Below are 15,581 nucleotides of genomic sequence, written 5' to 3' on the forward strand. Positions count from 1 at the left end.
TTTACGCTAAGTTCTTTCTTACGTACATGTAAACATTCATATATCAGATACTTAAAACCTGGTATTAATTAACGAACATTGAATGATAAAATACCTTTTTTTCCTTTATGATACAAAACACAAAAATGTATAAACAAATATTAAAAGGGTGAAATGCGACTTTTCCGACTAGATATTTATAAATCATTGATCTTAATTTTTGTGTGTACTGTTTCTAATGCAAATGAATTATTAAACCCTGAAAATTATTTTAGACTTACCCGGTAATCTCATATACGGCATATTCGCAGGGCGGGATGTTGAAAGTCCGTGACCAATTTAAAATTAGATAAACATGGTCTAACCAAATAGCCAAAAATAATGTTGACTTCTTAAAAAAGTTATATACGTATGGAATAAAATCGATTAATACTATAAATTGATTGGGTGCAATACATTTACTCGGACTTCTTTTTTTATTATTATAGTAAAATACCATAGAAAAAATTAATGCGATCAAATTTTCATAATTTAGAATGTTAGAATTATTTTAATCTTTTCTACGATCAAAGAAACTGTTTCCTAGAATTAATTCTGTCTGTAACCCGATGTAAACCCGGTGATCCGAAAGTTCATGTACCATAAGTGCAGTATTTTTTTTTTTTTTAAATCATGAAAATACTTATTTACATAACCATAATGGAAACATCATACAAATAAAATAAATCAGCGGATTGATTTAAGGGACTTTGTTTCATTAAATTGGTTTATTATATTTTTTATTCAAATTCAAGCAAGGAAATGATTTTTTTAAAATCCATAAATTGTACAATTTATATTTAAATAAATGATTAAAAAAATCTTTTATGAGTTTACATGTGGTTCACACAAGGTATGAACAGAATCCCGAAAATAGATACTGTTTGACAAAAGGTGAGAGAGCAGTTCAGGTATGTTGACGGTGAACACACACGGGCCGAGCTGTCATTTAGGGGGATAGGGGAGAAGGGGTAGGGGTGTTGACCGCACAGGAAGGCAGTGTGCTGATTAGAGAGGCACACATACGTGTCAGTTTTATGGCAAGGAAAGCTCTTTCAGTTTATTTCCACGCCGCAAAGGTAAGCTGTTAAAAGTCATCATGTTTTTTCCTGTTTCTTATTTTTAGATTATCTAATGCCAGATAAAATTAATGAAAAACTTCTATTTAATAGTAACTGCCATGGTGTGATTAATCGGGTAGAGCATTTTCAAGCATTACATTTTATAATTTTGATTTTTTTTTTAAATTTAGACATATTAAGGAATTTAACTAATTAGATAGTGATAAAAATAAATTTAAAAAACAGAATCAGTGCTAAAGTTATCTGGATCAATGTTTTAAATGCTTCGTTATTATTTTTTTTTAATCAAGAATTTAAATAATTGTGCATACATGCAGATCAGAGGCAAAAACACATTCCTAATAGTACCAGATGATTGATTGGGAGAAATTGAATATTGCATTTAAGATACATATCAATCCTCTGCAAATTATCATTATAATTTTTCTGGAGGGGAGGGGGTACGCATACACCGTGACTTACCAAAAAAGCATCCTCTAGTGACTCTGACTAATTCAATAAAATCTTATTAACATTTAATTTTGACCAAAAAATCATACAATTCGATGAATTAAGAAAAAACAACAGGGGATCGGTTATTTTATTTTCAAAAATTAACTTTGAATCTCTGCTTGACTATGATATGATTATTTTTTAGATTTAATTTATTATTGATTATTTATTTTATTAATTATATTATTTATATATTTATTCTTTTCCTTCCACGCTTTAATATTTCTTTTAATGATGAAAAACTAAGGGAAAAAACGTTCTTTTCTTGGTTAAAATAATCTTATTTTTGTTAACAAAACGAAAAAGAAACTCGGAATACTTCGGTAGTTTCTTCCTGTAGTAAAGATAAAAAGCGAGGGTTTCCGAATATACACGATAAACGCAAAACATGATACACGATAGAACCTGATAAACGATCTACACGATAAACGCAAAACACGATACGATAGGATACACGCACGATACGATAGGATACACGCAGGATAGGACACGATAGATTTGTAAAGAATAACGATGCGGGTACTGTATCAAATTGGTTTAGACGTTTTCGACTTAATTCAGTTTATTTTTTTTTAATGCTGTAATACTAGCTTTATATAGTATAGAGTTGTCACGTAATTTCTTCCTTACTGATATTTTTAATCTTATCTTAGTTAGCTCTTTATTCTAACTTTTTAACTGCTACTAAGATTCGTATTTCAATAGATAGTTTTCATATGACCTAAATTTAGCAAAAGTTAGTTCCCGTTGGCCGCCATACTGGAGGTCCAAATGCTCATATTCCTTCATTGTTCAACCAATTTTAAATTTTTATATTTGCGATTTTGAATTAGGAATCATTATTTTTCTGAAGTATATAAATTTTTGGAAGCCTCCTTTATTAAGAAAAAATTATTAAATAAAGATTTTCCACCAAATATTTCTGCTATATTTTCTTAAACTTGGTAAGACAAAGAGGAAAACTCACCGAGTCGACCTCCAATATGGCGACCAACGGGAGGTAACTTTTGCTAAATTTGGGTCCATCGAAAACTATCTATTCTTAATTTTACTTTTTTTAAACAAGACATATCACATGTATTTCTTTTATTTCAGTTGCATGTATCATATATATTTTTAAACATTTTATATATAAATCAATGTTTTTGAGTCTATTTTATAGTTTGATGTAATACTATCGTAAAAAAATAAAAGTGAAATTTTAATTCATTTAACTATGATAAAATTACATCGAATTCGATTAAGACTGATTTGATATTCAACATCAACTCAACTTAAGTCCTGGCACATTTGGTCATGTATGGACCGTTCACACAGAAAATCAAACTTCCAGCTACATAGTGCGTCGTTCCAATAGCCAACAGGAAGAAGGCTCAAGCAGTTCTCATAGCTTCCCACGTCCAGAGAGCCTATACTCGGTTCCTTAGTGTTCCAGTTGGTGAACTGGAATGTATTTTTGGAGTGACTCCATTTAAAAACGCCCTCGGTATCTCTGTCATTTCCACCAGTCCAAACCATGCATTGCCCATCGTAGGTTGAACATAAGTCTACCAAGAAAATATATCTTCAGAATTATGATTCTTTAAACAAACAACTCTGAATTTTCAAAGTGTTTAGGAAAATATATACTATTTTGATTTATTACATTTTACTTGTCTTTATCCGAAAGATTTCTGTTGTCTAATCATTTTAAAAGAGCTTTGTTTAAACCGTCTTGAAACTTGATAACTCCTTAGTTAATTTCACTTTAACAATGAAAACTCATTGGTATTTTAGTGATTGTAACCATGACTTCATACAATTGTTTCCAATTTTTTTTATTATTAAAAAAACTCTTGAGGGTTCATATAAAAACTTTATTTTTTATATTTTTTGTATGAAATATATGGATATAAGGAACAATATTAAAGATCAAATGTTTATAAAACAATACAAAACAGGAGCAGAGCAAATACAGACCTCCAAAACATCAGAGGTGGGATCAGGTGCCATCGAGGAGTGAGCATCCGATATATGAAGTGAAAAAATGGTTGCATTTTTTTCTAGAATACCGCTACATATCATCAGTACCGTTCACGGTAGCTCAGTCGGTAGAGCGCTCCGTGATGGGGAGGTCCTGACCCAGTCGATAAAATGGGTAGTAACTGTTCCTTCGCCATGCGCTCGGCAATTTGAAGTGAAAGTTGCGGGTCCTTCGGATGAGACTTTAAAAACTGAGGCCCCGTGTCAGCGGCAGGCGTTGGCACCATAAAGATCCCTCAATGCTCAATGGCCCTGAAAGCCGAGTAAAGGTCAAAATTTGAAGCCCTTCACCGGCATACGGTGTCGTCTCCATGTGAGTGAAAATTTTCATTATTTTTATACGTGGTCCTTCAAAAGAGTATAGAGAACACATTAAATATTTTAAGTTGAAAACCTATGTGATTTACCTTTTTTAAGAAACATGTCTGTGATCCATTCCGATTCTAAATTGTCCTCGATTTCCACAAGGTATGCACCCTCTTTTTCACAGGCAATCTAAACTTATTTCGATGATCATGCTTAAATTATTATTTCCATTCTGAATATATTGATTGGTTTCAAATTAAAAACAATAGATATTATTTGTAAGAATTTTTTTGTTGAAACAATATTTCGACATTGCTATTTTTGACATAACAGAAGACCAAAACACAAAGTGATTACTCACTCATTGAATAACTCAGGAGGCGGTTATTGTCAAAATGCGAATTGGGAATGGAAAATTTGATATTTAAGGGGGCCGACTATAGTTTCCATTGCGCAATATCTAGTAAATAGTAAAATGAAGCGTACTTACTGTTTTAATGCAACTTTTTTTCGCTTGATTATTAAAATTAAACAACGTTAAGAAATTATAGGTATAAAAATGTAATTACAATTTGATATAACTGATTTTTTAACCGATTTTTCAATTGATAGGTAGATTGACGTCGCTGCAGTGTGTTTTTGACCTTATGATAATCTGTAGCTCCAAAAGAAAGGGGTAATAAAATATTATTTAAGAAAAAGTAACAAACATACGCTCTTGAAATTTTAAACACAGAAATTTTAGAATATCTCTAATATTTTTATTATGTTTTCATGTGAATCCATTGTGTACGTCATATTTTGTAATTCTGTATAAAAATAGTAAAATTTGCTAATTTTTTGCATTCTGAGATGCCCCCTCTGGTAACAAGACGGTAGAATTTTGTGTTTCTTACATATATAGTATAATATAGTATTACTCATCAAATATTATAGTTTGAACAAAATGTCTATAGTGGTATTTGTATAATTTGCTTTAAAGTGTTAAAAATTGGCATTTTCCTATATAATCCTGTAGTAAATGTACCTGTATTTTAAGACGGTCCCTCAAAAATACCTGAACGGTAGATTTACCCTAAACTTTGCATGTACATTGAAGTTAATGTAAGTTATATATGGTATAAAAATGAAGAGTTTCGCTATTGTAGTTTTCACACAATAAAACTATAGTTGGTCCCCTTAAAGCATGATAGTTTAACTCTGCAAAAAACACTTATAAGTGCTAGAATATATATTTTAAAATAACAAGTAAAAGTTCAAATACTTCTCTTATTGCTAATCTTTCTTATTTAACGAAAACTTCGTTTTTCCGCAATTTTTTTTTTCTTCATGCCTTGACTTTTAAAATTTAATTTTTTGTTATTATGCATTAGTTTAGATACTAGTATTACACAGTCTTTATTGATTCATAACTCTGAACTATTTACCTGGTTTATTTGAAATAAATACGGGTACCCTAAAATATTCAAACTTAACTAACAAAGTTAATACAAAAACCTTGTGCATGTTGTTTAGGTATTCTTTTACCTGAGCGTCAGTCCAGTTCATTTTTGACTTGTGGTATCTATAGGAATGTCCACGATAATGCACCCTTTCAACAGAGCAAACGCTTGCTATATCAAGATAAAACACGTTTTTTATATTCATTGATATAAATACTTCTAGTTATCTTTCCTCGTGATTCCTACCAAATTAAAAAAAAATAGTTCATATTTACAAACATGATCGAGTATTAAATTAATGTTTCTTTACAACTATTATTTAACAAACTACACTTCTCCTTCAAAAGTGACAGTCAAATAGCATATTTTGCAATATTTTTTCAGATAAGTTAATTAAAAGTAAGATATAATTTAATTTTAAAATTGAATTACTCTTGCTTTATAACAAAGCAAACTGAAAGATAAGGAAATACTTAATTTAAAAAGTGAATAGTTTTATTATTGAAAAATACCTTTTGAATTGTTTTGCCATTTAGAAAGTTTCTTTATTTCCGATTTTAATTCCATATTTTCCTCCCTATATATGCTGACTTGCGTTTGTAGGGATTTCAGCATCCTTAACATATCTGATAAACGCACGTCACATCGCTCGCATTCATCGGAAGTCAGAGACTGGGTATACACTTCGGCTAAGCGAAGCAGAAAGAAAATCATAAACATCTTTGAAGCTACGTGAAATAAACAACATATTATAAATTTTAGAAATTATGAAAAAGGAAACTTTTAAATCCTAGTTTTACAAAATCTTTTTTTTTTTGCATTGCTTTCATTAAATAATGATAACCGGAAATGTTTCATGTTAATTTCCTGGTCAATCGTCATATACTAGTAAATGGGTTTCATATATGCAATGTAAAAAATAAGATATCTTTTTTACCCAAGTAAAAAAAGAACTTCAATAGTTTTTTGCACAATCCTTGTATTTACTGACTGCTGTATTTTCACTCTTTTGTTTATTTTTAAATGAAGAAAATGATGCAAAATAAAAATATTATTCATTATTAAAGACAATGAAGACAAATATAGATTCTTAAAATCATTAAATTTTATTTTTGTTTTGGCGATTGTGGCCACGACCTACATTTTACAATTACTGACTTTTGATGAGGTCTACACGTGACTATACGAACCTGGTCAGGTATTGGTTCACCGAGGCCGAAGGACGAGGTTAACCAATACCTTACCAGGTCCGTATAGTCAAAAGTAGACCGAATTCAAAAGTCAATAACCGTTTTATTAAATGAACGGGAATTTTACAACACTTTTGACACTTTCGTTCTCTTCTGCATCAAATTTAAACACTCATAATAAAATGCAAAGTGTAACAACACTTTTCACATGTTGTTATACTTCAACAGCTTAACAACCAGTAGTTGAAAATGGAAAACAATCAATACTCAACCATTTACTTTCAAAAGCGTTAAGTCTCCTTGGTACTGTTCATTGGTCGAAAAAACTGTAATCAAATCTATGGTTGGTCAAAAAGGAAAGCCCGAATAACCCCCCCCCCCCCCAGAACGTCATATGAGGTGAACGCACTCTGCGGTACATCTCAGCTAGGAAAATGCGTCTAGGTCAATCAGAGAGCACCAAAATTCCTGATCATTTAATAAAATACAATATATACTTAATTAATCGTTATAACATAACTCCTTATAAACCTTATTCTCATAAACCTTACATCCTTATCCTTATAAACCTTATATCCTTATCCTTATAAACCTTATATCCTTATCCTTATAAACATTGTATCCTTATTTTTATAAAGTCCTGAAGATTTGAATACTGACAACATTCCGCCGTGACTCTCCTTCACATTTCTTTATATCCAGGTCGTGACTAATGGAACTTCTATCACATGTATGACTGTCTAAACCAATGTCTCTTACATTTCACATGACAAAGTACAAGGTTGCCTGAAAATATTTAGAAAACAGCGGCAGAAAAATGCACTGGCAAAATAGATTAACTTGACAAATGCATATGAATAATAAATGTATACTTAATGTTATAAATAAGGGCAATGGGAGGGTGGGATTTTTAAGCTAAGAGACAAACTACACCCACCTCTCAATCCAACTGTAACAAATATTGTGGCGTCAAAATTTAACAGCAATATCGTCATCTATAGCAGGGCATTACGCGCACAAATCCAAGGCGCGGATCTAAGACATAGTAGTAACCATCGCTATAATAATTGGATTTATTTCGTTTAGGAAATAAATCATATTATTAAAGACGAAGAAGACAAATAGAACTTCTTAAAATCATTTATTTTTGATTTGGCAATTGTGGCCACGACCTACATAATACGTACAATATATACTTTATTAATCGTTATTACTTAACTTCTTATAAACCTTATCCTTATAAACCTTATATCCTTATCCTTATAAACATTATATCCTTATCCTTATAAACCTTATATCTTTATCCTTATAAACTTAATATCCTTATCCTTATAAACATTGTATCCTTATCCTTATAAAGTCCTGAAGATTTGAATACTAACAACATTCAAGCTGGTACTGGGTTAACAGATACTCAGATCAGCAGAAGTTGTGAAAAAATACTTGAATCAAGGAAGGCGTCTCGAAAAACCGCCAAATGGTTGTCCGTTGTAAATGACAACTACCGCCAACGAAGTTAGGTGGAATGAGAGACGCAAAAATATGTGTAGATGTGACCACATCTTGAAGCTCAAACTACATATTTAACCTTTTATAGAAAAACATATTCTTGTTAGGCCCTTTGTAAGTAGTATGGCAAGAAACAATTACTGAAATACGACAGGTGAACTCCATCACTACTAAACATTTCATTTGAATCCCAGGTAATCTCTTGATATTTGATAAAGAATCCACCATTGACAGTAACTAAGTGATTCATAAAATTATTGAGTCTAACAGTAGCACGATTTTGAGTTTGAACAAAAAAAGCCATGAAATTCTTGGCAAAATATTGGACCAACCAATTGTTGTGTTGGGGAGTAGCTTCTTAAGTTTTTTGAGTATTGAACACATATTGGACCGTAGTTGCAGCAATGGAATTTTACCTATATCATTCCCTCCACAATGAATAAGTAAAATTTCTGGAGGTGATTCATAATAACAAAACAATTATTTTTGGAATAAGGTCAAACCATTTCATACCTCCCTTTCCCTGCCTAATATTCTGTAATTTCTTAGTTTTAAACCTAAATCTACACCATCAAAGGATTTTCATGCGTAGTTGAATGCCCATTCAATAATTGAAGATCCAACAATTTAAATAACCTTTACTTCTCCTGTATAAAAATATGAAAAATCAATCAAGGATATCACAAAATCCCAATATACCTTTTGAAGCATCTGAACTCCATCTACCTTGCTTTTTTATTTCTGTTTCTTAGTGACCGTGAGAGAAACTATCTGAAACTAAACTATCCGCACCAATACGGAAAGAGTGAGACTTGTACTTTGAGTTTGGAAGACGTCCCTTACTACTTTTATTTAAAATATGAATATATCTCAATTAGAGATCAAAGACACGTCTGGAAGAATATACTAGTTTTCTAGTGTTTTATAAAGACTTTGTTACTGTGGCTGCAACGTTATTGTTGACAACCTTCATGAGCGATCACGTTACACGAAGGATTCCGCACGATTAATGTACGACTAAACCTGTTACACGAACGATAATTCACGCACACGGTTCTATACGTTACACGATTGCTAAGGCAAACGCACACTCAAAATGGTTTAGTTATTTTTCATGGATATTTTCAAAACGAAATAAGGCTTAATACATATTTTTGATTTTACGTTATTATTAATATCATTTCTTCTACTTTGAAAAATAGAAGACAAAATAGAAATGAATATTGAATGAACTAAATACATGAAAGACATACTTATTACTTTTGATTACAAAAACATCGTTTTTTAGTGTGAATATTTCACGCTGGAAATTTTTTTTATTTTATTGCTTCTTTAATAAAATGTCTAAAAATAACATGCATAAAAATACTTAACGTATTCTAGAAGTTTTCTTTTCACAAATTGTTTTAGAAGATTTATACAACACCATATACAAACATTGCGATGTAGCTCACAGCTTCTTCAAGAATTGGAACTCATCAACTCCATGGAAAAAGAAAAAAATGTTCAAACTACCTTGCATATGTCCTTATTTACAAAAATTCTAGAGACATAGAATTTCCCATTTGCTGTAATCACTTGTTATTTTCGAAAACTGAAATTATTACGAAAATATATTCACAATCTGATTTATAGGGAACATAAGGTATCTGAAAGCAAATTAAACCCACTACATACGTAAGTACATTTTTGTGTGTACAGTGAAACTTGTATAATCTAAAGGGTGTTAAGAAAGTTCACTCAATATTTTCTTTCATTTGCATAAAGAGATACTATGTGAACTTATTTACAGTTTGTGATATTTTATGTTTACAGAGTCCATTCTTGCTCTAATAAGGTTTTAACTGTCTTTACTTGAATCAATAAGGGGAGGGCAGGTATTTAAACAGATGATGTATGTTCAGAGAAATTAGAGATGACGCATATTTGTGACATATATATTAAGCATACAGGTAAAAATATTCTTTCAAATACAATGCAAAATTTATCAAGTCGCTGATTTTTTTTTTTTTGACATGATACTCTTATCCTTTTTAAAGCATGCAACCTATCGTTCTTTTACCTAATAGACTCATCAGCTTGTCTGCTGCAAGATAAGCTATGAAAAAAGTGAATTATCCTTTATTTTCACTCAAAATGACCAGCATTTCTATCATTCGGGTGCTTTAAAGATGTCATATTTATTTTCATAAAGCAGAAAGCCCTATAACTTCCTGCTAGAAATGAATTGCCATAAATCTAAAGCACTCTTACGATTTTGTCAGACTTGAAAATTCATTCTCTATAGTAAAGCACTATTTGAAAATATTTCATCATGGAACGAACTTTCTTAACACCCTTTAGATGTTGAATAATCCAACGATGTAAACTAAAGGTACCGTAAATCTGGATTTTTTTACGTCGATTTTATTTTGCGAATTCAGGTCAAAATGCTGTTGACCAATTTTTACGTTTCAAAATTTTGCGAATGACCGCTGCTTTGTTTACATTTTCTTATTGTAATTTATTTTTAAGAAAAATATATTTGTTAACGCAATGAACTCGCAAATTTGCTGAAAATTTATCTACAGCAAAAATTTCCAGAAATACAGTATTTTTCAATAGATTAATTTATTTTAAAAAATTCTTATCCGGAATTGGTCTGTTCCGGACAATTTCTTTGGAACCAGTGATGTTCAGACTAGACAAACTTTGCTGTTTGAATGATGAATGGCGAAAATGAAAACATCAGACAAAGCATTCTAATAATCCTCATTTCCGGCTGATAATAATTCACATTTTTTTGGCATCTGGTTGAAATGTTATGGTGCTCTGTTTATCATCATACTAGAGAATCTGAAGTAGGTCATATTTGGGACCCTGCCTTGGTACACAGTTTCCGGACTATTTAGATCGTTATTCAGGGCTATATAATGACACGAATTGTACCACCACCCGCCACTTCCGGTTGCACAATTTCCTGCGTTATTGTCGTTATCGTTGTCAAACGTGGTAAAACGCTGATTATTGATTGATTTGGTATCGTTGTATCGAAGAATAAAGTCACCTTAAAAAGATCTCAAATATCAATGATAACCAACGTACATGAAATATGAAAATACTAATTAGCTCAAATGGAGGAATACTAGCGTAAGTCTCTGTCATACTAAATATCATTTTTATGGCATACATTTTTTGTGTACATAAACCGACTTGTTTTATGTTGTGAATAAATTATAACTTATATTCTAAATGAAAGTTATATATAAGTTTTAACGTATATTCTAAATGAAAATTTTCTTAAAATCTATTGTAAATAGTCTCAGTGCCTTTTTGTTATTAAATGACGTAATAATGCAAACAGATTACTGAAACAACAAATTTATAAAATGTTAAAAATTTAAAAAAAACTTTTAATTTGAAATTTGAAAAAAAATCTCAATTTGATATCAAATACACGCACCTGTTCTCTCATGAAAGATATATTTAGATGATTAATATTCTAATGTTCTTATAAACATTTACCTGCATCCCCCGTGGTCGGTCCCTCGATATGCAGTCTGTACTTATCACTTTCTGGTCCAATTCTGATAAAATGGTACTTTTGGTACAAATAACTACCATTTGTATCAATTATCCCAATGTACAGCTGATTGTGATGTCTGCTTGTTAGAAGATGAACTATTTCATTCCCTAAACAATAAAGAAATTTTTTGAAGTTAAAAAAAAGTGATGCACAACCGATAAAAAAGTCAGGGTCATTTCAATGTAACATATGAGCGAAGGATACATATAGGATCTCCCATGATGTCTCCATCTTCCACAGTGGGATTCGAACCGCGACATAAGGATCAACTCTTTACTTCGCGACTCTAGAGCAGACACTTTAACCACTGCGCCACTCGTGCGACTTTAACTTCAAGTAACTGACATACCTAACCAGAACTCTGCATTTGTCCCAAAACCGTTTTTGTAATCTTGCCAACCTCTTGTGAAATTAACTGTCAGACTTTTTCTATGTTGAACCATCTGAAACAAAAACCAATAAACACATTTGATTTGAAAATGTGCTGATACCAAAAAGGGACATGGAAGAATCAGGATAGGTTTATGTTTTATAAAATTATGCACTGTATGTAAAACAAGTTTAATGTACAGGTTTTCTTTTTTATTTCAAATGTCACGGTAATGAGTGGTATATATAAATTCTCTTAGAGTAAAAAAAAAAACGTCATAGCAATGAACACCATTTTGCATTGAAAAAATGATGCGGTAATCTTAATCCTTGCAATATCTCTGAAATATTTATTCCGAACCACTTTGAATTCATATTTTTTTAACGTTTATTATTATAAAAGTTTTATTTCTCCAATATAAGTGTACCTCGAAAGACAGACGGATAAAAACTAGGGGAAAAAAATCTTTAAATATAAGCCAAGCTACGTAGACAAAAGGAAGATAATACGCACCGTCCATCCTCGAGGAGCCACGTCCATATTACAATGAACATACACACTCTTTTCATTCGATCCCCATGGGTAAATTGGATAAATTCCAGATCTGTTAAATCCCCTTTGTGATAAGTCCCAACAGTCAAAGGGAGCATCATCTAAATTTTAAGATTTATTTATCTTAAACTTATAGATTTTCATCTTTGTATCTGTTATATGATTGTGATATGAATAATACGACAATAATAAGAAAAATAGATAAAATCAATATTCAATTGAACAAGCTTTGCTTCCTAGTATACAGAAAATATCTTGTATTTATCTTCTATTTTGAAACTTTTGTGAAATAGCAAGAGAAGAATAAATTTAAAAAAGAAGAGAATAGAATAGAAACAACACAAGTACCTTTAGTTTTGTTCAGGTAAGTTGATAGTCTCTCTATTTCAGCTTTTAATTCCATATTTTCTTCTCTGTATAGATCTATTTATGTTTCTATGAACTTCAATTTGCTGAATACATCTGATAAACGTTTGTCGCAAAGTTCGTTTTCATTTATAAGATACTGAGAATATACTCCGGCAAAACAAAGAGCACACAAAATTTTCAGCATCTTTCGAATACGTGTAAAAGGTAAAATTAATCCTAAGAAGGGCTTAAGTAAAGAATATGGAAATGTTCGTTGTTTAATATTTTTTAAAATATCAAATAAATCAGTTCATTTTAATTCCTTTATCAAAACTTGAGTGTTGTTCAAATATTTTGTTTCTTAAATAAATAATTATAAAACGATAAACCAAGGTAATAGAGCTTTTTACCTGATCATAAAATACAAATATAGCTACTGATTCATTGTGTTGGACTTTTAAGCAATTTATTTAATGCCATTCTATTTGATAAATGCCATTATAGTCACTGTGATATTTTTGCAACACATATTTCTTCCTTAAGATTTATTGTATTAAAAAGCTTTTCAATGCATCTATGTGAATATCATAAATACAACTTTCGAAATGAGAGAATTTCTTTTCAGGAAATTCAATTCTTTAATTATGTCCTTATTATTTCTTATTAGAACCCTCAATACACTGATGAACAAAAATATTAGACTTGAGAAATTATTTAGAGTAAAGGAGAATGTTTTGAAATAACTAAATTGAATATTAATTTTTAGTAAAGGGAGGGAACCTTTTTCATAGAGGAAAAGAACCAGAGACAATGATGCAATGAAAAGTAAAATCGCTTTTGCGTACTCAAATGGAAAAATACATGCAAATGAAGTTTACATATACTTTATCGTAGTCTTATATAATATCTGAAGTACTTGGATTTATTTTACATTATGCAGATGACAATTTATATTCTTCTTTTTTTTCTAAAATAGTGGGTCAGTCTTACTAAACAAGGTACCCTGAAATTAAGTAGAAGTCGGTGAAGGTTCTTCTAAATTTACCATCAACACCCCTACTAATGTGTTCTGAACCTTTTATTTTTCGGTGTTCTGCAAATTATAAAACGCGATGAGTTCAGAGTAACTCTGACGGTTGCTCTGGCGAGAGTTAGCGAGACTTCTGAGAGATAGGGTAAATTATTAACGGAAATGTGGCTAGGAATGTGATAAGCACGTGGAGACATGGTAAACAGAAAAGTTATGTTGCGTTTTAGTTTTTACCACCCTGTAATATCATTCTGTAGAAATATGCACTTCAATCGATCTTTCTTGAATTCATTCAAGTATAAATTATAAGTATTTTCTATGATACAGTTTTCTGCTGTCATGAATTAAAATTTCTTTTTGGACAAATATTTTGCAATGGAACTGGGACTATATTTGTTGGCGTCAAATTAGCAAATGAGGCACCAGTGTGACTTTAACTGACGAATCAGATGAATGAGCGTTGCATTATGGGTTACTATGCGAATACTACAGGAATTTTACGCTTGATAAATCCCTTTATTGTACTATCGGTGAATACAATTGTCAAGTGGATTCCTTGGTCAACACACGTGATCATGATGCTGCTCGTTTTCCTTAACCTTAAAGTGCTTGAGTTCTGAACTTGACACTAACTACGTATACATTTTATTAAACATATTTTTCTTTAGTTAACAACAAATTAAAAACGCCCGTGATATTTTTCATAGTTTCTCATGCTTGCATTTTGTTCATAAGAACATTTTTTTTTATTTTGCACTCCACTGACATCATCATAGATTGACCTGAACCACGTGTTCGAAGTAAACGTATTCAATCAACAATACTTGATATCGCGATTACTTAACTTAGCGGAACTCTTTCGCGATGGAGGTAGGAAACGTCTGTTGGGTGGGGGCAAACGTGCTATTTAATATAATGCAAGATCGATCATTGTAGCATTTACAAGGACAGATAAGTATAAAATCCTGGTGGAATACTTTGCTAAACAATCGCTGAACCAGCCTAATAAATTTTTGAGAGGAGCCAATGCTAAATTGTTACATTTTTAACGATATTTCTAATTAAGCTGACTCTTCTAGTTAAATTTTCATTGAAAATCGTCACATTTTAAAGCAGATAAAATATTCTAAACTTTCCTTATATGACAATGTACTATTTGGAGTTCAATATCTGGCAAAACATTGTGATTTCGGCATTAAATTGTTGGAATCAGTTGATTGTCACTACTGTAAACAATGTCATGTGCCCCAGAAATTTATACCTTTCTCGACTCCCCCGCAAAAGAGCGGTAGTAAGTTAGATAACTGCGAGGTACTTATTGGTAGTCGCGATATTACGTATTGGTCAGTTGCTCGTGGTAAAATCCTCTGTGCGCATTAATAGCAATAGCCATGTAAGGCAAACAAAGGTTTGTCAGTGTAGGAGATATTACACATTTTTTATCAGCGTGCCGGTCGCTAGTGAGCTGTAATTTTTGCAGTAAACTATGATAAGATGAATAATTGTTATTTAACACCCCCTCCCCTTATACCACCCATTTCTGTTGAAAATCATGAAAGTCTTTCAGAAAGGTGTGGAAACACATTTTTCACAGGAAATGTTTTCAGAAGAAACAAACTATAGCAATTTCCTATTTACTGCCAATTTTATTTATA

At 31.3% G+C, this 15,581-nt stretch overlaps 2 protein-coding genes across 2 annotated transcripts; both read right to left on the reverse strand.

Annotated features, from left to right (window-relative positions):
• Positions 1-2,825: 2,825 nt before the first annotated feature.
• Positions 2,826-6,093, reverse strand: LOC134230038 (galactose-specific lectin nattectin-like). The gene is made up of 4 exons (XM_062711810.1): positions 5,875-6,093; positions 5,448-5,533; positions 4,022-4,109; positions 2,826-3,139 (listed from the first exon to the last, which is right to left on the reverse strand). The coding sequence occupies exons 1-4, from the start codon at positions 6,080-6,082 to the stop codon at positions 2,862-2,864; spliced, it is 660 nt and encodes a 219-aa protein (XP_062567794.1). The 5' UTR covers positions 6,083-6,093; the 3' UTR covers positions 2,826-2,861.
• A 4,737-nt stretch (positions 6,094-10,830) lies between these two features.
• LOC134230039 (angiopoietin-1-like) lies at positions 10,831-13,061 on the reverse strand. Its single transcript, XM_062711812.1, has 5 exons — positions 12,897-13,061; positions 12,510-12,649; positions 11,976-12,069; positions 11,566-11,733; positions 10,831-11,107 (listed from the first exon to the last, which is right to left on the reverse strand). The coding sequence occupies exons 1-5, from the start codon at positions 12,949-12,951 to the stop codon at positions 10,863-10,865; spliced, it is 702 nt and encodes a 233-aa protein (XP_062567796.1). The 5' UTR covers positions 12,952-13,061; the 3' UTR covers positions 10,831-10,862.
• Between the last annotated feature and the right edge of the window lie 2,520 nt (positions 13,062-15,581).

This window comes from Saccostrea cucullata, unplaced genomic scaffold, assembly GCF_032062105.1.
Source record: "Saccostrea cucullata isolate Sc308-1 unplaced genomic scaffold, CSIRO_AGI_Scuc_v1 ctg4948, whole genome shotgun sequence".
Lineage (NCBI taxonomy): Eukaryota > Metazoa > Mollusca > Bivalvia > Ostreida > Ostreidae > Saccostrea > Saccostrea cuccullata.

Bases quoted from the DNA above. Each gene is read 5' to 3' on its own strand.
- LOC134230038 (XM_062711810.1), bottom strand. From the start codon at position 6,082: ATGTTTATGATTTTCTTTCTGCTTCGCTTAGCCGAAGTGTATACCCAG. The intron at 5,534-5,874 runs GTATTTTTCAAT...ATCTTGATATAG, and splicing joins ATGGCAAAACAATTCAAAAG to CAAGCGTTTGCTCTGTTGAA. The intron at 4,110-5,447 runs GTAAAAGAATAC...AAATAAGTTTAG, and splicing joins TGAACTGGACTGACGCTCAG to ATTGCCTGTGAAAAAGAGGG.
- LOC134230039 (XM_062711812.1), bottom strand. From the start codon at position 12,951: ATGGAATTAAAAGCTGAAATAGAGAGACTATCAACTTACCTGAACAAA. The intron at 12,070-12,509 runs GTGCGTATTATC...TTTTTGTTTCAG, and splicing joins TGGCTCCTCGAGGATGGACG to ATGGTTCAACATAGAAAAAG. The intron at 11,108-11,565 runs GTAAATGTTTAT...GATCTTTTTAAG, and splicing joins ACCGACCACGGGGGATGCAG to GTGACTTTATTCTTCGATAC.